Below are 26,167 nucleotides of genomic sequence, written 5' to 3' on the forward strand. Positions count from 1 at the left end.
CATCCATTTTCACTTCTGGTCAGCAGACTGCTGAGTTGTCTCCAGGTCTTGGCACATGTATTCTCTCTCTCTCTTTCTCTCTGTGTGTGTCTCTCAGAAATTTTCCCCTCTGCTCTTTTTCTTGCTAACTTCAGACCATTTATTAACCAACAAATCTATACTGAGTACCTACCATGTGCCAGGCACTGTTTTAGGTACCAGGAAGACAGCAGTGAACAAAATGGACATAGATGCCTGCCCTTGAAGAAATTACATTGTTAAGGTGGTAGGGGAAAGACAAAGAAGGAAGTAGCACTCAAAGCAAATAGTAACTAAATAGCTTATATAGAAAGTTATCTGGCTATAAGGACTATGAAGGAGGTATACCCTTGAACAGGGAGGGATACAGGAGTGGCCAATGGGCTGGTAGATATTTTTATGCAGTGCAAAGCTGGGAACATACTCACTAAGATGGTGAGATCTGACGACAACTTGAAGGAGGTGAGGATATGAGTCATGGGCATTTCTGGGTGAGGAGCATTCCAGGCAGAGGAGACAGTGAGAGCAAAGGTACAAAATCAGGAGCATGTCTGGTAAATTCAAGGACCCCTGCCATAAGGACTCTGATGTCTTCCCTTCCTGAGCCCTGTGGGTGGGTTTTCATACCTACTATTAAAGCCAGCTCCCAATTAACTTATGTAAAAGGATCAGAAGGCTGTGTCACAGATAATGCTAAAATCACAGTCAGTTACAAATCATGCAAAAGACTGGCCAAAATATGCTACTGATAAGATTCAATGCAAACTCGTTTCCTTGAAATTATGCTCCACATTTAGGAGCACAGGTATCATCCAAAGGTTCGAAAACAGTCAATGTAATAGCATAGCTACCTTAAATATGAAATACTGCCCTGTTCCAAATAACTCTGTCCAGTTTAGCTTTACATATTGAGCTTCTGCTTGAACAAAGGCTTTGACATTAGTAATCAGGGAAATACAAATGTAAACAATAAAGCGATTCCATTTTATTTTCAGATTGGCAAAAATTAAGGAATAAAATAAACGTTGGATCATACAAGCTTCGGAGTGGATATGAGTGTGGGGGACAGCTCAGAAAGAACCAGGGGCAGTATAAGCTGACCCAAACATTTTGGACAACCATTTGGGAATGTCTAGGAGGAATGAAGATGCACATACACCCTCCAGCCCTGTAGTCCTACACCTACATATGTAACCTAAAGAAATCTTTTACATTTACACAAGACCCATTCAACAATGTTCACAGCAGCCCGGTTTGTAATAGTGAAGAACTAAAAATAACGTTGCTGTCCATGCAAAGGAGAACATGAATATATGTAATGTGTTTAAGAGGAATACTACATAGCAGTGAAAATGAACAAACCAGAATGTCACATATCCACATAAGGCCAAAGAGGAAAAAAGCAACTTTCAAAAGAATAATACCTTAGATGAAGCTTGAAAGCAAGCAAAGTAGCACTCTGTGTTGTTCACAGACTCGTGTAGTAAAAGTAAACATACGGGAGGATGATAAACATCAGATGCAGGATGGTGGTTATCTCTGGGGATTTAAATTTTTTTAAGTTTATTTCTTCATTCTGAGAGTGAGAGTGAGAAAGCAAGAGCAGGGGAGGAGCAGAGAGAGGGAGAGAGAAAATGCCAAGCGGGCTCCAGGCTGTCAGTGCAGAGCCCAACATGGGGCTCAACCATACAATGACTTCAGCAGATATCAAGAGTCAGATGCTCTACCGACTGAGCCGCCCAGGTGCCCCTAAATTTTTATTTCTTAAGATGAGTGCTAGGTACACAGAAATTCATTATGTTATTATCTGTATTATTTTGTATGCCCAAACTATTTGACAATTTTTTTTAATGTTTATTATTTTTGAGAGACAGGGAGAGATAGAGCGCGAGCAGGGGAGGGGCACAGAGAGAGAGAGAGAGAGAGAGAGAGAGAGAGAGAGAGAGAGACAAAGAATCCAAAGCAGGCTCCAGGCTCTGAGCTGTCAGCACAGAGCCCGACATAGGGCTCAAACTCACGAACAGTGAGATCATGACCCAGGCCGAAGTCAGACACTTAAACAACTGAGCCAGGTGTCCAGACAATTTTTTTTTTTTTTAATTAAAAAAAGCTTGCCCTCCTCTGCAGCCTACAAGCTACTCTCTGCAGACTTCCATGATTGGGACTGCACAGTACAAAAAGCAGGGGCTAGGGACTGCAATCTTTCTTGGTGTCTGGTGACAGGTATTAAAAAAGAAAAATAAAGGCCTCTCCTGGTGGCAGGTCAAGTATCAGTGGTTGGGATTTAACGAGACCTTTGCTGCCCCCACTCTCTTACTTCTCACATTACATTAAAAATCTCAGGCTTCAGGTAGTAAGCATTTCTGTCACGTGATCACAATGAATAGTCAAGTTTAAGGGCACTGAAATGGTGTGCCTTTCACCAGCTCCTACCAATGACGCACTCAGCACCTCTCCGATGTCACTTGAGACCTTTGAGGATCAAGCAAGTCCAGTCTATGAACCTAAAACTCCTTAACGCCTTGAATTACAGAGTTTGGGCAGGGAATGGGTGATAGGGAACTGGAACACTGTTCTGACGGATGGCTATGTTCTTATTTATACTTTATAAAAGGAGACTGGAGTAGACACTTGCTGTCCAGGATTTTGAGGAACTTCCAGCTAAGGCGGGAACTGATGGTAACCATCTTGGCCACCACACTGGTAGAACCTGAATGGGAGTGAGTCAACACACTAGAAAGCAGAGCCAAAAGGTGATGGGGGTGGGGTGGGGTCACATGTCTGCTGGCATTACTTGAATACTTGCCTCCAGGTGCCCCTGACCATAACTGGATACAGTTTGATTCTTAAGCCAATACATTTCCTTTTACTTAAGCCACATGCAAACAAACTTACGGTGTAGCAATCACAAAAGAGTCCTAATGTGGGGCTTAAAAATGTTTCCAACCCCCTTTGACTAGCGCCACCTCTCTCATATTCTCACCTTGAGTCAGCTTTTGAAATGCTCACTGAATCCATTTCTTCCTTGTTGCTCAGTGCTAGGGCCCTGATCCAAAGGCTCATCCTTCTTACAGTTTTATAGCTGGAAGAGATACCAATTAGCATCTAGCGCAGGGGATTCCCTACCCAGCTGCACATTATAGTCATGCTAGGTGCCTGTTAATATGCAAACCTCCACACCACAGAGATTCCGAATCAGTGGGGCTTGGGAGAGATCCTGGAGCTTGCTTATTAACACAGTTGTACCACAACCACCCATAGTTCAGCTATAGCCAAGAACTAAAGATCTGAGTTGACCTGTCACCTCCCCTTTCTCTCCCAAACTCTCCCTCCAGGCCCTCAGGAAAACCCACTCTGTGCTCAGCTTTTCCTCAGGGAATTCTCTTTGCATCTTGACTTAATGAAAACATGGCCGCTTTGTGAGGATGCCACCCCCCCCCCCAGCAGAACCCCCAAGTGGAGGCTGCTCTTCCTCCCCTGCCCTGGGAGCCCCCGGGGCAATAAGAGGACTGGTGTCCTCCTTGTTTCTCACTGCTACACCCAGACATGGCACGTGTCTTCAGAGTGAAGTCTGTGGATGAAAACTCTTCTACCTTTTTCTTGCTGGCATCTCCCAGCTTCCTGAGACTTAGCTCCTCACTCACAGAATTCTTCCCCCCATCAATCCCTGCTAGCATTCTTGAGGACTTCACCCACTGTTCAGAAGATGCTCAAGCCTCCTGACCCTTGTGTTTCATGACCTCTGCACCCACCACCTTTCCTTCTTTCTACCTGAGACACCCAGTGCTATGCTCACATCCTGGACCTTTAAAACAAACTGTGTCCTCCGCCTGGAATATTCTTCCCTTTGCACAGATCCTCCTTTTCTTTTAAACAGCAGGATGAGCTTCCCTGACTACCTCATCAAGGGAACACCCTCCCTTTTATTCTCTGTCACGGTTTTTGCTTATTTTCTTCCAAAATCTTATCTCAGCTGGTGGTTACAAATTCTTTCCTTTTAATTTATATCAAGGGCACATTATATACCATCAAAACAAGACCATGTAAGTAAACAAAAAATATCTATCTTTAAAAAAATGATCAGAATAGGCATGCCTGAGTGGCTCAGTCTGTTGTTAAGTGTCCGAATTCAGCTCAGGTCATGATCTCGCAGTTCATGGGTTTGAGACCCACGTCGGGCACTGTGCTGACAGCTCAGAGCCTAGAGCCTGCTTCCAGCTCTGTGTCTCCCTCTCTCTCTGCCCCTCCCCTGTTCGTGCTCTGTGTCTCTCAAAAATAAATAAAAATTAAAAAAATAAAAAAGATCGGGGCGCCTGGGTGGCTCAGTCGGTTAAGCGTCCAACTTCCGCTCAGGTCACTATCTCGCGGTCCTTGAGTTCGAGCCCCACGTCGGGCTCTGGGCTGAAGGTTCAGAGCCTGGAGCCTGCTTCCGATTCTGTGTCTCCCTCTCTCTCTGCCCCTCCCCCGTTCATGCTCTGTCTCTCTCTGTCTCAAAAATAAATAAACATTAAAAAAAAAACAATAAAAAAGATCAGAAAAAAATACACAATGTACACTTCCAACTAAAAAATATAAAACATATGTGTTGAAATATTAAAGTTGGTAAATGAAAAAGGATCTTGCCCTATATGACTACTTTTTACATGTTATATCCTGGTCTTCCTGGTCTTTATTCCACTGAATACATATTTTTACAGCTATATTAATAGTAGGCATTCAATTTTTTTTTGTTTTCAATTTTATATTGTTTCTCATCTGATTTTTATTCTTCTTGTCACTTTCTAAGTCTTTAGAACCATCATTTTCACTGCCTCTCTACTATTCCCTCCAACTAAAACACCATAGCTTATCAGCATTTCCCTTTTGTTGGGTGTTTCCAACTGTTCTGCCGTATTTAAAAAAAAAAGTCTGACACTAAACACGTGTGTGCCAACAGACTGTTTTCTTCTTTTCATTATGTCCTTTGACCACATTCCCAGAAATGACATTAGTGGGTCATCATCCTATCAAGAATGTAGTAACCTTGACAGTTTCTCAAATTTACCCAAGAGTTATTAGAAAACACCATACCATGAGAAAAAACAACCCCCCCCCCAAACATAACAAACACGATCCCCTACACCTCTGAGTATTTGTATGACATAATCATGGAGCCGACTGTGGAAACACGATGAGATGGGTTTGCATACGGCATCTGTGCCTCCAAATTCCGCATGTTCTAGAGGGTGATGCGTCAGTTACAATTATCATTAAGACACCGCATCAAATCACTCTGAGTCTCTGAGTGAGAAAGCTATTCCACTTCCGGTTCTTTCTCAACAATGTCAATGAGAGAGTCTCAACTTGGTGCCAACATGTCTTGAACACCTTTCTAATGTTGCCTAATCCTCCCTTTCAACTAAAAAGACAGCAGAACTCAGATACAGAAACTTCAACGGCCAAGTTAGAAATGAGCAAGGTTGTTTCATCTTCTCAGTGTCTCCTTTGATGATTATTTCTTATTTACGTTACTGCTGACAATCCATGGCAGCGATAGAAAAGTTTCCCCTAAAATAAATACACTAAGAGGGTGCCTGGGCGGTTCAGTGAGTTAAGCGCTCAACTCTTGATTTTGGCTCAGGTCATGATCTCACCGATGGTGAGCCTCACACTGGGTTCTGCCCTGAGGGCGGGGCCTGCTTAAGATTCTCCCTCTGCCCCTCCCCCACCTCTCTCTCAAAAATAAACGAATAAACTTAGAATGTGCAGAAATTAGAACCCTCACTCACTGCTAGTGGGGCTGTAAAATGGTGCAGCCACTTTGGAAAACAGTTCCCCAGTGCTGCAGAAGGCTAAACGCAGAGCCACCATGTGACCTAACAATTCCAGTCCTACGTATCTACCCTAGAGAAATGAAAACATACATCCACACGCAAACTTGTATACAAGGGTTCACAGCAGCATTATTCATAATAGCCAAAGAGTCTAACCCAAAAGTCCACCACTGATGAACGGACAAACAGAAGGTGGCATATCCATAAAATGGAAAATGATTTGCCAATTAAAGGAATGAAGTGGTGACGTAACTATAGCATGGATGAACCTTAAACAAGTGAGAACCTTGCGGAAATACAGCAGACCGCATATTGATGATTCCATACACAGGAAAAGTCCACGAGAGGAAAATCCATAGAGACATAAAGCAGATTAGTGGTTACCAGGGACTAGGGGAAGAGGCAAATGTGGACTGATTGCTTACTGGGTGCAGGGATTCTTCTTTGGGTGAAGAACATATTCTGAAATTAGATGTGGTCATGGTTGCACAACTCTGCAAATAAACTAAAAACCACTGTCTTGTACACCTTGAAAGGGTATTTGGATTGTATCGCTATCAAGCTATTAATTAAGTAAATAAATCACTGATGTTTAATGACAATTTTTTTTTTTAATGTTTCAGGTTAGCAATGGTAGTAGAGCCATATTATAAGAATGATGGCTCTGATGCAGGATTGCCTGCAGTTTGGAAAATATTGCCTCAACTGTCCTGGCTCAACCCCTCCCTGTACAAATGAAAAATGATATTCAGAGAAGGCTCAGAGGGAGAGCTGCCTCACCAGCTCCACACTGTCCAACACGAGGCGTCTCCTTAATCGTTAAAAGTCTCAGGAGTGTGACTTAATTAAACTTCAATTTCTGGAGTGTATAAATAATGAAATACGGCACTTATGTGTAGCGCTATTTACTTTGTAGCCTATTACTGCAAAACACACTGAATTATTAAAGCAAGTAATTGGTTGCACTCAGACCCTCTTTCCTGCTGTCTCTTGCTACCTCTCTTACCAGGGCTTCTCCTGAACTGACGAACTAAATTAACTCAGATAAACCTGATGCTGTGATACAGACAAGCAGTGGAAGATTCGCAGAAAATCCCAGTTCTTTAAAATACAGTCTGGGGCACAGGGGTGCCTCATCGATTGGGCATCCAACTTCTGCTCACATCATGATCTCGTGGTTTGTGGGTTCGAGCCCCTTGTTGGGCTTGGTGCTGACAGCTCAGAGCCTGGAGCCTGTTTTGGATTCCGTGTCTCCCTCTCTCTCTGCCTCTCCCTCACTGACATTCTGTTTCTCTCTGTCTCTCAAAAATAAGTAAATAAATAAACATTAGAAAGAAAAAAAATTTTAAATACAGTCTAAAACCGTGCTGTTGGTAACTTGTTTTAAGAGGGAAGGAAATATAGAAATATTTGGGGGGGGGGAGGGCAGAAGATGAATTTGAAGAAATCACATCTAGGGGAAGAATAGATTCCCTCCCAAGTGGAATCCTTCCAGATGAAACCATAGCTATTTGGAACCTGCAGAAGGCCTGCAGATGAGGCCAGAGTGGCAGTTTAGAAGTGGAAACACCTCGATTCAGCCCCTGGAAGGAGTCTGGTAATGGGTAATTATATCCACGTTACATGTTGGCAGTGAGAGGCACTAATAAAGTTCCCTGCAAACCACAGGTCTGGGAACACGTTCGTCCCCTGACAAAAAATTTCCCTGCTGGAGCTGTGAGTACAGTCTTCACTTAGAAACCCAGACATGACGTTGAGGACCGTGCTAACAGTTAAATCACTTTTAATGACCCATGGTTTGGAGTTAAATCAAGTATCATTAATCTTCCACGATAGGCAGAGAAGCTGACGTTTGCCTTGAAGCCATGCTATTATACGAATAGTGTGTATACAGTGCCAAAAAACTGCTGGGGGGGGCAGTGCATAATACAATTATTTGATAAGTATGCTCAATTATGAATAGCATATTTTTAGTTTGGATCACAATATCTAAAATATGGCTGTGCTCCTAAACAAAGTCTAGCTCCAATACATAGGAGATGTTCAAAGCCTGAAGTTGTCAATCTTATCTATATGTCTATATGTGTGCGTGTCTGCTTTTAGAAACTCTTGGACACATATACCTCCTTTATGGTGAGTAAGTAGCAGTGCAAGGATTCAGACTCAGGAAGCTGGACTTTGAAAAGCTGGAGCTTTTTATTTTATTTTATTTTTTGAGATTCTCTCAAAAAATTATTTCATCATTACGCTCTATTTGGAGCTATACACCAGTGATCTAGAAAAGGAGCCTGCTCCGGGCAAATAAACCCTTTATCTGTACTCAGGGCTCGACACTCAGTGATCTGAGCTTGGATAGGATTTTAGACCCCATCCATACACAGCCCCCCCCCCAGGCAGGATGCTCAATGCACACCTTTACCAACTTTGCCTTCGTAACCCATGCATCTGCCATTACCTGACATCATGCACAAATTATTTATACATATTCCTCTCCCTCTAAATCTGTGATACTGCCTGGACTAATTCTCATTTCATTTGTTCCCCTTATGATTGTTTCTGACACACAGGAGATTCTATTTCTCCACTTCCCTCTTCTTTTCAAATTAAGCTGTTATTGAGATGGCAAAATATGAACTAGCAGAGCTAGTTTGAGATAAATAAATGGTTGGTGACATACGAGGGAAAAGAATGAGGATTACATATTGTGCAAATGGACACTTCTAGCCCATTTCCGAAAAAAGAACATGAAACACCAACTTAAGGGGAGGAGAAATGGTCTCTCCATTTAATTTCCATCCTCCTAGGCCTCAGGCCAATAAGGGATTTTTAATTTTTATAATTTATATATTTTAACTTATTTGGTAAGTTATAAAAGGAATGCAAACATTCATCACAGAAAAAATTTTAAATACAGACAAGCCAAAGTGGGGGGGGGCACCATAATTCCAATTCCATAACCACTGTTAACATACAATGGAATAACCTTCCAGAGTTACATTCAATATATGTGAATGTGTATATAGAACTATGTAAATACATTAAAACATTTTTAAGGGATAAATTTTATAGCCTATTTTTCCCTTACAAATACGAAAAATCTTTGAAAATAAAGAGAGACTTTATCAAAGGATCTTCTTCAAAGGGATTCTAGAAAGCAATCGAGTAGCTCAAATTGCAAGATCTGTTCCCGAGGACAGCATGGTGATAAGCAGTGTGACTTCAAAAGCACACGGGCCTGGCTTCAAATTCTTGGCTGCTCCATCTCAGGCAAATGCTTTAACCACCTCTAACCCTCAATTTCCACATCTGTAAAATGGGCATACTGATTATAGTGGACATCTGCTTCTGGTTTTGGTGTTTCTTACTAGCATCCATTTCCAAGAGTTTCTTTCTGATAAGAGCACCTTAATTGTCTTTTGGGGAAACCATTCCTTTTCTGCTCTCAGTCCATGAGGTTTGGAGGGGCTGATTCATCCACTCCCTAGGCAATGACATCAACAATCAGATATGCATGGGATCCATATCAAGTCAATAGAGGCAACTCTGGGACTCTCGTTGGACGAAGTTTTTCCCTTGGCAGTGACTGAAGGAGGAAAAGGTAAGCCCAGACCTGCTGGAATTCTCCAATGGAGAAACCCACGCGAGGGTGTGGCCCACACAGAAGGCAGCAGAGATTGAAGACAGAGGCAAGATGGCTAGAAATCCGGGATACACCTGTAAACTTTGCACTTTACAGCTGTTGGTTTGGTTTTTTTTTAAGTTTAAGAGAGTTTATTTATTTTTTTTGACAGAGAGAGAAAGAATGTGAGTGGGGAAGGGTTGGCCGGAGGGAGGGAGGGGGAGAGAGAGAATGAATGAATCTCAAGCAGGCTCCAAGCTCCGTGCAGAGCTTGACTTGGGGCTCAAACCCACGATCCTGGGACCATGACCTGATCAGAAATCAAGAGTCAGATGCTCAAGCGACTGAGCCACCCAAGGCGCCCATGCACCGATCCAGTAAACCCCCTTTTATGACTAAGTGGTATAAGCTGATGAGCTGAGACTCTAACTCTTGCAACAGAAAGTGTTCTGACCTATCCAGTAATAGTACCTCATAGGCTTTTAGGAAGGTGAAATGAAATAATGCGTGGAAGTGCTTCATACAGCAGCATGGCATATTTTAAGTCTTCATTAAATATTAGTTATTACCATCATCGTTATTATTAAATAACTTGAAATGTATAAGAAGCCTTTATTTTTCTCTATTTCAAATCCATGATAAAAACAGGCTAGGCAGAGCAGTAAAAAGCATATTACTTCAAGTATCAGTACTCTATCTTATTGCAGATCAGATTTGAAGGTTTTGTACACTTTTTAAACTTTAAATGTTTCTTCTAAAATGCCAATTTCCAATGCATTTCCAACTTCTCTTGTGTTTCTTCTAAACCAGCAATTTGGGGGCCCCTGGGTAGCTCAGTCAGACTCTTGATTTCCACTCAGGTCATGATCCCAAGGGTCGTGGGACTGAGCCCTGCATCGAGCTCCAAGCTAAGCATGGAGCCTGCTTGAGATTCCCTCTCTCTCTAAAAAGGAAAAAAATATATATATAATAAGGCAGGAATTCCTAACAACCCATTCTCCCTGAGGGGTAAAATCTGATACTCGAACATCAGAGCTTGTTACTTTAAGGCTGGCAGCCAGACAGCTGAGGTCCTTGTGAGTCTCACAAAACTGGAGGGAGGAAAATGCAGAGCCTTTTCAAGCTCAATTGGAGAGGCAGGCCCCTTGAATAGCAGCGACAGTGGACAAAATTCTGCATTTGGGTGCTCTGAGAACAACCTCCTAATTTCCATGCACATGAACGTGAACGCTTCACTCACCCTCCACTTTTCTGAGCTGGCAAACAATAGCTCCCTGCCCTTGAGGAGACATCAAAGCTACAGAGAGCCACTATTCCAGGCTTGACACTCTCCAGATCAACAGTCCAACTGCCCGAGAGGCAGTCAAAATGATCCTCCCTAATCTACTCCTTCAGCTTCTACTGAGGATCAGAAGACTGGGGTTGGTGTATTATTTTTTTTTATGTTTATTTATGAGAGAGAGAGAGAGAGAGAGAGAGAGAGAGAGAGAGAGAGAGAGAGAGAATGAACATGAGCAGAGGAGAGGCAGAGACAGGGGAACAGAGGATCCAGGACTCGAACTCACGAACCACAAGATCGTGACCTGAGCCGAAGGCAGATGCTTAACCAATTGAGCCACCCAGGTGCCCCTGTATTATTTATCACATATGAAAGCTGAGTCTTGATTTCCTCAATTCATAATCCAAGAAAAGCCTGCCCTAATCTGCATCTGAGCCCTAGCTCCCGTTTGCTGAGAGTTTCTTGCGTGCTACATACTGTGCCAGCACTCTACCTGCGATAGTTCATTTCATCATTGAACTTAGGAGAAAGCCATGATTTGCCAAGGAGGAATAATTCAAAGTTAGACTGCCAGTGAGCTGGGTCTAGTTAAGATTCAGTTCCTGCCTAATAAACAACAGTGGATAATAACAGTACTTGGAACAATGAGTCATTTGTTGAGCGGCCACCATGAGCTAGCCCTGTGCTAGGTACTTTATGTACATTATTATTATCATTTTACCTCTTTGGACTTCAGTTTCCTTCCCTGTGAAAAGGGGTCGTGTTCTCCATTGTCTCTTACTTAATGTAAAGCTTGGATTCTAAATTGTACCGTGATGAATTTCTACTAGACCATTTCAGTCTGTCTGTTGCCAAAAGAGGTTGGGGGGGGCATAGGCAAACATCAAAACATCACCTTCATATATATCAAAGTCACTCTTTGCTGGCGCAAAATCAAGGAGTCCCAATAAAGGCATCAAGTCAAGAAATTCCTCTTTCCAGGGGCAATTTTTAGAATTTCATGATCTGGAATAAATCAAGTGCTGGGGAAGATTTGGAAAGGAACACAAAAGGAATTTCCTCTTCAACAGAAATCTCTTATTTTCTCTTTTCTAAGAAATATTTTAAATGGTAGTAAAATATATAACATATATAATTCTTTTATTTTCTTGCAGTGAGATATTGTGAAGGGAGGTATCTCCAAAGGGAAAAACAAAATCTGTTGTCAAATTTTCTTCCAAAGAATCTCATCTGTGAATGTGTATGGGGATAAGAGTCACTATAGCTACTATTTACTGAACTTAGTGAAGGTGTTAAAAGCAGTAGCTACGTATCGAAATTAGTCAGAACTCCTTGGTGGTAAGTGACAGAAACTCAATTCATGGATTCTAGGAAAGGGATGAAACAACATGGCCAGCAAGGGGCAGGAGCTGGCCTTGGGAACAACATTAGGCCCCACCCCCCACCCCCATTGCTCTGTGTAGTTTCTCACTTCGGGTTCATGTACTCTCAGTGCACACCAGCTTTCTCCACATGGCAGAAACATGGCTGTCAATCCTGAATTTCATACCTTACTCTTAGCCACTAGAAACAGTTTGCCATTATACTGTCTCTGCTCCAATTTTTTAAATCCCTAAGAAAGGGTCTAATTTGGCCCAAGAACCTATCTCTGAATCACCTGCCAACTGGGACAAGGTTGAAGGCACAAAATGGTTGCTCTATGGTGTGGTGGACATTCATATCCTATGTGCTCCCTGCAACCATTCCCCTTTCTCTCCATCAACAGCAGCGGATTTTGATCTAAAGAACCATCTGGTTTGGGCAAGATGATTTTGGATAAAAATGCCAGAAACCTCAACTCCAAAGTAGGTAACTAGAGGGCCCAAGACAGGGCAGGAGTCAGGATTCGCTGACTCAGCGATGTCCTCAAGGATCCATATTCTCCTTTCTATTCTACTGCTCACAGTGATGGCTTCATCCTAAAGGTGCTTCTACAAGAATCATGGTAGGAACTAGGACTATTCATTTCCTTGTCCACATCTAGCACATGGAGTCTCTTTCATCTAATAATATAAAATATGTCCGTCGATTCGGTCAACTTGGGTCAGGTAACACCTGTGGACCAATAACCATTGCCAAGAAATGAATTTATTGAATGTTTCAGTCCTAGATACATGCAGTTCATACCATGAAAGTGGTGGGGCCTGGCGTAGACCATCTCCTGGAGGTATGTATGGTCCACCCACAAACTGCAAGGGGTGGGAGGAATATAGGTTGGAGCCAATCATAAGATCTACCATATCACCTTCCCCAGGTGGTTTGGGTGGTCATGCCCTCATCTCTAACTCAGGCGTTGGGTTTTGCTCGGTTTCAGTCAAGTAGTCAATCCTATCCTACCCCTCCACTCCTTTCCAGTCCCTCCTCCATACCACAGGCATTTAAGCCAATCAAAGTCAGTGAGATGCGAAAAAACTGGGGCTTGGGGAACCACAAAAATTCTCTCTCCCTAACAGGTAAGGGAAGGAAGCTATAATGGTCCAGGTAGTAATGTTTAGCTTAACACAGAGACGGTTACATATGGAAATATGTATATGTGTAAATAAGTAGGCTAGTATTAACACAAACATGTTTTACTCTGTCAGCTGTGAGGGTCTAAAAGAAATGGTATCCCAGTAGCAACTAGCATGCCTCATACCCAGATCTTGGTTTCGAATACCAGGCTCCAATAAGAGGAATCAGGGCCCTTTGAAGAAATGGCTGATTCAAAAAATGAAGCAGAAAAATATACAAGACGAGCCTGGGGCATCCTGTAGGGCCAGAGAGTAAGGAAATGCTCAAAAAACTAGAAATGAAAACAAAAACCAAAAACACACCGATGGGATTATGTCAAAGAAGAACAGAGGCCAAGTGTAAGAGCTCCTGATGGCCAATAAAGAAACAATTCCAGCAACAAAATAGTCCTACTGGCTTGTAACTCAAAGTATAAAATAAATATCCACAGGCTCAAAGTGATATAATGACTAAATACATTAATAAATGGAGGAGAGGAATCAAATCTCCCCTGCAGGACAATTTCAAATAATTTATATAGATACTCTACCTTCAAGGAGGGAGAGAGAGCATCGCTTCCCACTCTTCAGGTGTGTGGGCTGTGCATAAACTTCCTTCTAAATTTCACAGTATGGAAAGGGAGTGGGGGGAAGGGCAAGCTGCCAGTAGAAAAACCTGAACAAACGAACACCACCTGTCCCAGGTGATGAAGGCCGATAATAGCAGTCATAAATCATGTCGATAGCGTATACACTTGATATGATGTGATGGAAATGGTACTTTACCTCTCGGCTATCCTCCCAATAACCCATAACTTAGTACTATAATGAGTAAAGCATTAGACACATTCCAATAGTGGGGCATCCTACAAAATATCTGACCTCGTCAAAACTCTCAAGGTCACCAAAAACAAGGAAAGTCTGAGAAACTGCCACAATAAAGAGGAGCCTAAGGACATATGACAACTACATGTCATGTGCTATCCTGGCTGGGATCCTGGAACAGAAAAGGGACATTCTATAAAAACTAAGGAAATGTAAAAAAAATGAAACACTAGTAATAATGTATACTATTAATTCATTAATTATAATATACTACTGTAAGGTTTTAATGATGGAGGAAACTGGGTGCAGGGTATTGGGAAACCCTGTACTACTTTCTCAGTTTTTCTAAAAATCCCAAACTGCTCTAACAATTAACATCTATTGGAGAGCCCATGTGGCTCAGTTGGTTAAATGTCCAACTCTTGATTTCTGCTCAGGTCATGATCTCAGGGTTCATGGGTTTGAGCCCTGCATAGGGCTCTGCACTGACAGCATGGAGCCTGCTTGGGATTTCTCTCTCCCTCTCTGCCCCTCCCCTGCTCATGCTCTGTCTCTCTCTGTCTCAAAAATAAGTAAAAACATTAAAAAGAAATAAATAAACTTAAAAAAAATTTTTTTAAGAAAAAAGAACCCCTCTCTTTTAAAGATTTTATAATTAAAGATCTTTATAATTAAAGATCCTCACTATGCTTCTCATTGTTCTTCACTATGAGATTATTTTGAACATTATTAAATATGTAATTTACTCATATAAGTAAAATCTTAGCATAGTGCTGGCACAAGGTGGGTGCTGAATTCATTCATTAGGTCACTTGACAAATATGTATTGAGTACCTGCTAGGAGATCACTCTGTTCTAGGTGGCAAGGTGCAGTGATTAATAAGACATGAAGTGTACATTGTAGGGAAGGAGCAAATAAAATAGAATGTTCACATAATAACGCAAGCTATAAAACAACAACAACACGAACCAGGGTAAGGGTGTAGAGAATGGTGGGAAGGGTCCTTTTTTCTAGAGCAGCTGGGAAGACCCGTCTGAGAAGAAAACACGAAAGCATAGTTTGAAAGAAGGGAGCTAGCAACCCAAGGATGTGAGCAAAGAATATTCCAGCACAGAGAACAAGTAAAAAGTGCTGAGGCAGGAATGAGCTGAGGGTATCTGAAGGCTAGTGTGGCTGAAGCAGAGTGGTAGAAAATGATGTCAGAGACCTAAATGGGCCTGAAATCAGATAAGGGCTTGAAGGCCGGACTAAGAAACTGAATTTTCTCATGGTGACAAGAAGTCTGTCACCGAAGGGCTTTCACCAGCAAAGACCTGATGTGGTCTGCCATCTTTAACATTATCCCAGCAGCTATACAGAAAACACACTGTAGAGGGTGCTAGAGTGGAGGGATGCCAACCCGATCCTGTGCTGCTGTGGAGGTCCACGTGTAAAAGATGGTGGTTAGAAGCCAGTGGTAAGCATGGCAGCAGTAGAAAAGGTGAGAGTGGGGGTATTTTTTTTTTAAATTTTTTTTGGGGGGGGGGTTTATTTAGTTTGAGAGAAAGAATGCGTGTGCACAAGTGGGGGAGGAGGAGGGGGAGAGAATCCCAAGCGGGCTCTGCACTTTCAGCACAGAGCCCAACATGGGGTTCCATCTCACGAATCATGAGATCATGACCTGAGCCCAAATCAAGAGTTGGACACTTAACCGACTGAGCCCACCCAGGTGCCCCAAGAGGGGGCATATATTTTGAGATTGAACCAGAATGGCTTGCTGATCGATACAAGGCGGAATCATGGACCAATCCACAAAAATGAATGTGAACAGAATCAAGACTCAGCAGTACAGAATATCACAGACAGTACCTTCAACGTGTCGTGGCGCTACCAGACAATTATAGGATCACCGCAGTGTTGGCATTTTGCTCTGTAACACCATGCTGCTTAAGTGAGACCTTTATTCAGGCTTGAACCCTCTGAGAAGACTTATCTCAGACACCAAAGGGAACCGCAGGAAATGGTGTCTCTTGACGAGCGAGTAAACATGCTTCCTCTCACTGGGGCAGCCGGGGCGGCTGCCAAGTGTAACGTGTTTCTCTATTGTCTCCCCGCCCCCATCCCTCCCAAATTCTGGGAGGGCACCAACTCCTTTCACCACTGTACAATGAGTGCCTGGTCCAGAATATACGTGCAATAAACATTTGCTGAATGCAGAATAAAATGGCAGGGGACCTCTGCAGAGTTTAGAGTAGTGTAGAAACCATATTTTAAGAGAGAAAACAGCAATATCCAGGCTAGTGCAAGAATAAAAAGAATAAAGTTCAGGAGAGGGTTGAGATTGAGTAATCAGTAAGGGTTCTAGGCTACGGCCAATAAATGAGAAACTGATTTTGCAAGAGATGGCACACAGGGCCTAGCAAGAGCCATTGTTGGGATTTCACAGCTAAACTGGATGATCTCATCACGGGATCATCAAATGTCAGAGCTGGAAGAGATTTTGGAAAACTTTTGGATTGATGTGCTCAGTTCACAGATGAGGAAATTAAGGTGAAATGGCTTGGGGACTAGAACCCAATTTTCTGGCCTCGAGATGCCAAATTCTTTTCTACATTGCACTGATTAGCAGTGCTATTCAACTGCCTTTAGCATACATAGGCTCACAGAGGAGGTTTTCAGAAGCAAACTGGAGAGACAGTCGTCTAAAGTTTACTCTCCAGTAAAATTCTTTTTGGAATTCATTTCCATGAAAACCAAATCATCCTTCATGAGCAACTCTTCCTCTTATCATTCAGTGAAAATAAGGTAGCCCATCGTGATTCTCTTTTTGACATGGCTGCCAGGAAGCTTAAAGCTAAATTTAATACTTAATCCTCATAACAATGGTGGCTCAGTTTTTGACAAACAGTGCTTATTTCCTCCTCTTTTTTATGACTTTTCATTTTTTATGATGATTTCAATGGCCTTATTATATATGGTTTTTTTTTTACTGAAAGTCATCTCAAATTCTCTATGGAAGTCAGCCAGGTATAAATCACCAATAAACCAAAACAAAAGGAAGATTTCATTTCTCTTGTGTGCTTGGAACTGCTACTTAGATCGTGGTATCCATTTTCAGATCCCACCCCTGACCTAAAAGCTTAGACCTTACCTCCGGGCTTTATATTTATAGAGAGGAGAGGCCACCGCAGGACAGATTGCATACAAATGACTAGTTATAAAATTGTAGGGTCTGTCTGCTAACTAGGCAAGTCCCTGGAAACTTCTCTGAAATGAAAACAAGATGTGGAAGGAGAGGACTATGTTTCCTGCGCTGACGTGGCAGAACTTCACTTCCAACAGTACCCTGGGGGAGGCAAGGCAGCCGGGTCCACGGATGGTCAGCAGGTGGTGGACTGTATCACATCCAACTGCAAGCTTGCTCTCACTACTCCCCAGGCCCGAGAAATGAGATCACGTAACCTTCATCTCTTCTGGATTCTAGCCACATAACGAGATTAAAGCACCCAATTTCTAAAAACACGAGGCTTTCTTTTCCCTCCCTAAAATGAAATTCCTTCTAAACCACAAAAATTTAACCCAAGCAGGATTAGGAAAGCAATAAAGGAGCCCATGCAGAGATCTTTCCTTCTGCTCCCTCAGTGTCTCAGAATCTTCTGTCGCCATTTCTGTCCAGGTAGTAAAAAAAAAAAAAGTTATTACGTCCCAGAAAATGTCAACTTCTCCAGAGGACACTAGACTTTCATCTTTATGCATTTGAGCTTGAGACTTCTGGTGGCTTTTTTGTTTTCCACTCTGCCCTGAGTTTTTAAATTTTGTTCTATATTCCTATGGTGTTGGCCATGACTTCCATGATGATATAAGAGATATGTTCAAAAAGAAAAATGGCTTCAGGAGCTACTGCTGCTCATGGAAATAGTCCTTTCCTAAAACATCCATCTGGATTCTGTTCATGATCTCTTCCTAGTCAGAGCCAATTTGTTCAGATAGAGACAAGAAGATGCTGCCCCATGTTCCCAATACCTTGAAGAATGAGACCACTGTAAAAATCTATGATGTTTCTTTAGAAAAATCTCAGAAAAACTTACGACACACAGGCAAGACTAGTTAGCATAGGACATCAGCATAGCAGGTAAGAATGTACTGGGCCCAGGCTGCCTGAATCTTCATGCTTATCTATCACACGTGATCTATGAACCTTGAACAGGCGGCTGAACGGTGTGCATTACCTTCCTTAACTGTAAAATGGGGATGATATTAGTGCCTACTTCGTAGAGCAGGCTCTCAAATGCTGGTGTGTGTTAGAAACAATAGGAGGGCTTGTTAGAACACGGATTACTGACCTCATCCCAAGGGATTCTGATTTCATGGGGCTAGGGTGGGGCCTGAGAATCTGCATTTCTAACAAGGCTCCAGGTGACACGGCTGCTGCTGGTTCAGACTGCACTTTGAGAACCACTGTCATAGGGTTGCGGTGTGGTTGACATGGTTAATATATGCACGGTATATGTCAACAATGACTATCTTTACATACCCCTGTGAGCACTGTACCTGGCAAAAGGTTATTAGCTATGTTAAATGGTGTCAATTATTATTGATGTAAAAGTTGTCCCATCCACTACAAATCATAGTAAACTTGCAGTTGAACCTTAACATAATACATTCTAAGAAACCTCAGTTCCTAACAGATATAGCCTTAAAGTATGCATACATTCATAAAATGCCGTAAATGGCTCTAACGGCTTAAAAGCGACTCTGTAGATCATTGGGGTTTTTTTTCCCCCTCTAAAACTTGTCACTACCCATCTGTACATTTATTATGAGGCAGAAGAGAAACAAAAGCTGACACAGCTACTTCTTGAGGTTTTGTGTCTTTTCTCTTACAGTAAAAGCGGCAAAACAGATTTAGTCATTACAGCCAAAAAGAATTCTTCAACTCATTTCAAGTAATTAAGGAGCCCAGCACACGCAGACGCAGCAACAGCAGTTACAAACATCACCAGCTTCCAAAGGGCAGAGGAAACAGACTCGCTGCAAGGGGATTGTTAAAAAGCTCTCCACAACAAAGGAAATGAACGCAAATCCCTAACCTGGGGGCGGTCCAGCAACCCTGAGGACAAAGATAAAACGCTCCGATGAAAAGCTGTGGCGGGTTAAACTCCACGCAGAGAAAGAGAATATCAAACATAATGTCAAAGGTTAAGATGTTTTGCTTGTAAGACACTTGGACCGTACTTAAGTCTGAAACACAACGAGGAACAGGGAAACCGTCACTCTATTTTGCCCGTGCCACGCCACGCTCCTTCCAAGAAGAAAACTTTTTAATAAACTTAGGTCGAGTGCCTCTTCTGTTCTAAGCACAGGGCGATTCAAGGTTCAATGAGAGGCAGCTAGTGTTCGGTAAACATCTAACTTTTCCAACTGAATTATATCTAAGTTTTTGGTATATATATAAAAAAAAATCCTCCAGTGAAACATGAGAATTAGATAAAGCATTCTTGCATCGTGATGGCTTTTGAAAGATTAAACAAAGGGCGCACGTTTGCAAGAATGCAAACACACGCCTTGCCCTGACTGTTAAGAAATGTAATATATAAGCCACCCTCCCTGACACTTCTCTTTCAAAAATGTACGTGATCAACAGCACTGGGCTGTCAACAGGACTCCACGAAGGTGGCTCTTACTTTCCAGCGGAGCAAGAAACAGAAGTGGGCAGCCCGCGGGTGAACTTGGGAGTCCGTCCCTCCAGCCCAAAGCCTCCACTGGACTCGGCACCGGCTGAGGGAGTGAGACACGGGTCCCAGAGGGGATTCTGGGGCTGCCACGACTCACCTCGCCAACTTCTCCAGGCTCGCGGCGCCCCGGCGGCCGGCTCGGGGGCGCGGACGCGGGGGCCGGCGCCGCCGAGCGCGCGGACCGGCCCCCGGGAAGGCGCCCGGGCCCGGGAGGCGCGCGGGGGCCGGCGCGGGGTGGCGCTGCGGGGCGGACGCGGGGCGCGCGGGCGGCGCGGGGGGCTCGGCGCGGCCGGCGCGCAGAGACAGCAGCGCGAGCAGCAGCGCGGCCAGCGCGAGCAGGAGCAGCGCCGCCGCCTTGCTGCGGAGCTTCATGGTGCGGCGCGGCGGCGGCGGCCCCCGGGCGGCGCGGCCCCTCTGCGCATCGCTGCGCGCCGGGCGGCTGCGGCGGGGCCAGCGCAGTAGAGCGCGGCGGCCGCCTCCTCTGCCCGCCCGCCGGGGACTGGGGTCCGGGCGGCCGGCCGGCGGGCGGGCGACGAAGGAGGAGGAGGACGAGGAGGGGGCGGGAGGGAAGGAGGAGGCGCGAGCGGGGCTCGAGGAGGAGCGGCCCGCGTCTACCGTACTGTGTGGAGTAGCCGCCCGTCCGCCCACCCGGCAGCAGCCGGGAGACTGGCGCTTCGGCTTCAGGTAGGGCAGCCTCAATACCTCTTCATTCATTCATTCATTCATTCATTCATTCATTCATTCATTCATTCTTTAATCCATCCTTCCATCTACTCGTCCATCCATCCATCCATTCATTCCCTCCCTAACCATTCCATTTCCTCCCTCATTCGGTGGGTCACTCACTCACTTACCCTCCGGTTGCATCTCATTATTGTATGCATTCTCCCCATCATTTATTTTTATCCGTCTTTCCACACACCCGTGCACCTATTTATACACTTCCATTCAGGCAGGGGCATCTCTGTTCTGTTTGCCCAATGCAGGGCCTGGCACTTGGTGGATATCTGTTGGACCAAATCACTCCAGGTCCACGTAGTCTAAAGAAGTCATAGAAAAGATTTCAAAGTCTGGGTTTAAAATCTGACTCAGTCTCCTACTGGCTTAGTGATCCTGAGCAAGTTGCACAATTAGAACCTTCATGTCCTTACATGCAAACTGGGAATGATAATACTGCTCTCCACAGGAGCAGTATTATCATTAAATTTAAAAACACATTCAAAGAAACTAGCACAGTACCTGGCTCACAATAGGTGCCCAATAAAAGCTCTGTGATAATCACTACAATAAAACGTAGCTTATCATAAATATGTAAATGCAAATATTTTTTCTCTCTGACACAGATTTGAGATAGAGTAATACTTTACCCCCAACGTACAAATAGAGTCTTGTGAGACCTTCACAGCTATAGTCACCAGATTAAGTTTTAGAACTTTCAAACTATTCTTTCAGGGCATCTCCAGTCACAAATCTGAAGCATGAGGACACAAAGTGTTATTATTCACTATGAACTGCCAGCCAATGTTCTATTAACTCTTTTTTCAGCATGGCCAAAGAAGATCAGTTATAACAATGTCTCTGAGTTTCTACCAGATTCCATGTTGACTTATAGATCATTAATTAAAAAAAAAAATTTAATGTTTATTTATTTTTGAGAGAGAGAGACAGACAGAGCCTGAGTGGGGGAGGGACAGAGAGGGGGAGAGACAGAATCTGAATCAGGATCTAGGCTTCGAACTGTCAGCTCAGAGCCTTATGTGGGGCTCGAACTCACGAGCTGTGAGATCATGACTCGAGCTGAAGTCGGCCGCCCAACCAACTGAGCCACTCAGGCACCCCATAAATCATTTCAAAGTCAATTATATTCCTGGGTAGCCTGGGTTGCTCAGTTAGTTTAACTCCCCACTTCAGCTCAGGTCATGATCTCACGGTTCGTGGGTTCAAGCCCTGCATCGGACTCTGTGCTGACAACTCAGAGCCTGGAGCCTGCTTCTGATTCTGTGTCTCCTTCTCACTCTCTGCCCCTCCCCCACTCACTCTCTGTCTCTCTCAAAAATAAACATTAAAATTTTTTTTCTTAAATTCAATTATATTCTGAATCATTCTTATATTAACATTATGTTTTAATTATTTGGGATACCATTGTATTTAAAATTTTAGGAATGAGAATGTTTACTAACCTGGAAACTCTTCAAAGCAGGCACCACGGAAATGGCAGAGTGCAAGGTCAAGCGTAGGCTACCATTGGTTCTCTATGAGGGTGAGGTACCATTCCAATAGGAGGCATCTGGAAATGTGAAAAGGATGTTTTGGGTTGTCACAATGATTGACTGGTTCTACTGTCATATGCTAACCCTCTTACAATGCTCAGGACACAATAGCACAACAAGAATTGTCCTGGGCCAAGTGCCGACATGGACGCCTTGCGGAGAAATGCTGAGCTATGCTAAAGCTTGGTGTATAGGCCTTTCAGATTTAGAAATGGCCACTGTCATGTTGCTATGTGGCCCAGTGAATCAAAAACTCCCATACTCTGTCTTACCGCCTCCCTTCTTCCTCAAGGAGGACACATACAACAAGGATAAAATTAGGCATAGGGACAATGAAGTAGCACCTAGGGTTTTAGCCTCAAACACCAGAATGGAACTTGGGATAATTATGCTTGACCAAACAGAGGACTTAATTTTCTTAAACTCTACTGACTTACCTCCTTCTCCTAAATCCATACTCAACTTTTGGATTTCATTGCTCTGATTGGCGGAGAAGTACAACTTCTGACATCATGAAAAAGGGGTTCCAGACTCCATATCTATCTATGGCTCACACAACTTCTCACTTGGATGTTTAATACACAAAATGCTTGTTTATTTGACCCCCACCCTCACTCCTGAAATCTGTTTCTCCTCCTGGAGTTTTGATATCTCTAGACACTTAGTTGCTCAAGCCAGAAATTAGGTGGCAGTCATCCTTGATTTCTCTGTTTCCCTCACCTCCTGCATTAGTTACCTATCATCTATTATTAGTTATTATTATCTGTTGTTCATAACAAACTACTCCCAAATTTGGTAGCATAAGATAATGCACATACTATCTCATCATTTCTGTGTGTCAAGAATCCAGAACACCTTAGGTAGGTCCTCTGCTTCACAAGCTCTCACAGGGCTGCAATAAAGTGTTGGCTCAGAACTGTGGTCTCATCTGAAGGTTCAACTGGGAAGGATCCACTTCTAAGCTCCCGTACATGGTTGCTGGAAGAATCCAGTTTCTTTCTGGCCAATGAACTGAGAGTCTCAGTTCCTTGCTATCTTTTAGCCAGAGGATGCTCTCTGTTCCTTGTCGGGTGACCCTCTCTATCAGCAAAAGCCTAAGCCTGTAAGAAGAGTCAGAGGTAGGATGCAGCAATACAAAAGTCACAGTCTTTTATAACCTAATTTCAGAAGTGACATTCTGTCACTCTGTCTTATTCTTCTTGCTAGAAGCAAGTCATTACATCTCATTCATACTCAAGAGGAGAAGATTATGCAAGGGTTTGAATATCAGGAGGCCAGGATTATTGGGAGTCATTTTAGAAGGCTGCCTTTCTCACCTCCCATATCCAGAGAACGAGCAAATTCTGTCAAAGCTACTTCTAAAATCTGATTGCCATCTGTCCAGCTCTCTCCTTCTGAATTGCCAATCATGATTGCCTGACAAGACCAAATGTTGATAAATTCTTAATAGCCTCATTCCTACCATATTCCATATAAATTGTGACAACTCCACTCCCCACCCCCCAGTCTCCACCCCTGTTACATGATGCGGCTATTTTACAGCCTACATGCAATAGCAATTACCTTCTAATTATTCTCCTTGTTTCTTCCCATGCCTTCTTCCAAGTTTTAAGACAGGACGACTTTTTTTAAGAAACATAAATTGAATCTTATTTGTCCCCTGTTTAAAACTCTGCAGTGATTCTTCATGGTTCTTTGAATAAGTCTGAACTCCTTACCATAGCATCTAAATCCAGCATGATCTGGCCCCTGACTGCAGCTCCAACTACAATCATCCTGGGGCTCCTTCCAGCTCCAGTGCCTTTCCATCAAGGCCTCTACCATTCCTGGATTTTCCTTGCTTCAGTGTCTTTGTGCTTGCGGTTCCTTTTGCTGAATCCAGGCTCTGGAAGGCACTTCAATATTTAGATCTTGGCCTAAAGCCACCTCCTTAGCAAGACTATTGCGGACTTCCTTTTTTTTTTTTATTTTTTTTTAACGTTTATTTATTTTTGAGACAGAGAGAGACAGAGCATGAATGGGGGAGGGTCAGAGAGAGAGGGAGACACAGAATCTGAAACAGGCTCCGGGCTCTGAGCAGTCAGCACAGAGCCCGACACGGGGCTCGAACCCACACACCGCGAGATCGTGACCTGAGCCGAAGTCGGACGCTTAACTGACTGAGCCACCCAGGCGCCCGGAGGACTTCCTTTTTTAAGGAGATAGTGTTCCTCTTATTACTATTTGCCCATTTTGTTTCCTTTACAACACTTACTACCAATTGTATGTGTGTGTATACATACATAGATGCACACACATACACATATATGAACACACACAGATACGCATTACACATACACATATATGTTTATATGTTTCCAAGTGATTATTTATGGACAGTAATATATATATATATATATATATATATATATGCATATATTTTAAGAGAAGGAGAGAGAGAGATTGAGCAGGGGAGGGGGCAGAGGGAGAAAGAAAGAGAGAGAGAGACAGAGAGGGAGAGAGAGAGAGAGAGAGAGAGAGAGAGAGAGAATCTTAAGCAGGCTCCACGCTCAATGCAGAGACCAACATAAGGCTCAATCCTACTACCCTCACATCATGACTTGAGCTGAAATCAAAAGTTGGACACTCAACCGACTGAGCCACCCAGGCACCCCTAGCATATATAGTTCTTAATTGTATAACTGGATATACCACAAAAACCAAGATACAGAACTTTTCTAACATCTCAGAAGACTCTTTATGCCCTCTCCCAGGGGTTACATTCAAGGATAATAATTACTCTAGCTTCTATAATCATAGATTAATTTTGTCTTCTCTTTGAAACATTATATAAATAGAACTATATGATATGTATGCTCATTCAACATATTGTCTGTGAGGTCAATTCATGTTTTTCCATGTATCAGTTGGTTTGCTTGTATATATGTTGGTTTGTTTGATGGGTAATATTCCATTATATGAATATACCATAGCTTATTATTTTTTATTCATTTTACTATTTTTATTTTATTCATTTTTACTATTGAGATAATGAAATTATTTCCAGCTATTATGAACATTTTGTACAAATCTACTGCTGGACATAAACACACATCTCTTTTGAGTATGTGTCCTAAAGTGGAATTTCTGGGTCATACTGTGGGCATTTATTTAGTTTTAGATGCTGCCAAATGGTTTCTGAAAATGGTTGTACCAATCTGCCCTCCCAATAGCACTCCAATTTACTCCACATCCCCACCTATACTTGATCTTGTGTGCTAATCCAGTTTTAGCCATGCTGGTAAGTGTGTAGAATCTTGTGTTACAGTCTGAATTCTCATTTCCCTTGAGCACCTTTTACATATTTATTGACGATTTGGGTATCTTCTTTTGTGAAGTGCCTCTTTGGGTCTTTTGCTTATTTGGGGGTGGGGGTTAGGGCATTTGTCTCTTTCTTATTAATTTGTGGGAGTCCTTTATATATTATTACTATATTACTATATTACTTTTGTCAGATATACATTTTGCAAATAACTTCTCTCTGTGTGGCTTTTCCCTCTTTTAATGGTATCTTTTGATAAAGAGAAGTTCTCAATTTAGTGAAGTCCAATTTTTCAATCTTTTCTTTTATGTTTGGTATACTTGGTGTTTTGTCTAACAAATGTTTGCCTTAGTCACAAAGAAATTATTTTATTTCATTCTAGTATATAGTTGTATGATAGTACTTTCTCTGATGATGGAAATGTTTTATATCTACACTAAATGTTGTATATCTACACTATATTAATATGGTTGCCATTGGCCTCATGTGGCTATTGAACACTTAAGATGTAGCTACTATGATTGGGGAACTGAAATTTTTATAATTTTATATAAATAGTCATATTGGGCTAGTGGCTGCTATATTGCATACTACAGATCTAGACACTTTATTGTTCTAGTTTCCACAAGTAGGTATACAACTCATTGTGGGTTATTTTTGTGTATGTGTGCTTGTGTAAAGTATAAGGTAAAGATCAGGATTATATTTTTCTATATGGATACTTAATTGGCCCGCTTGTTGAAAAACCCATCTTCTCTCCCAGTGCACTCCCAATAACTTTTCATAAATCAGGTGAACA

General features: G+C 42.8%; 1 protein-coding gene across 1 annotated transcript in view; it reads right to left on the reverse strand.

Annotated features, from left to right (window-relative positions):
• Nucleotides 1-20,311, reverse strand: part of GXYLT2 (glucoside xylosyltransferase 2) — a 96,021-nt gene extending 75,710 nt beyond the window's left edge. Inside the window, exon 1 of the mRNA XM_053219055.1 lies at nt 19,895-20,311. Coding sequence (XP_053075030.1) covers nt 19,895-20,169 — 275 coding nt within the window. The 5' untranslated portion in view covers nt 20,170-20,311. The remainder of the gene's footprint in view (nt 1-19,894) is intronic.
• Nucleotides 20,312-26,167: the final 5,856 nt, after the last annotated feature.

Source organism: Acinonyx jubatus, chromosome A2 (genome assembly GCF_027475565.1).
Source record: "Acinonyx jubatus isolate Ajub_Pintada_27869175 chromosome A2, VMU_Ajub_asm_v1.0, whole genome shotgun sequence".
In the NCBI taxonomy this organism is placed as follows: Eukaryota; Metazoa; Chordata; class Mammalia; order Carnivora; family Felidae; genus Acinonyx; species Acinonyx jubatus.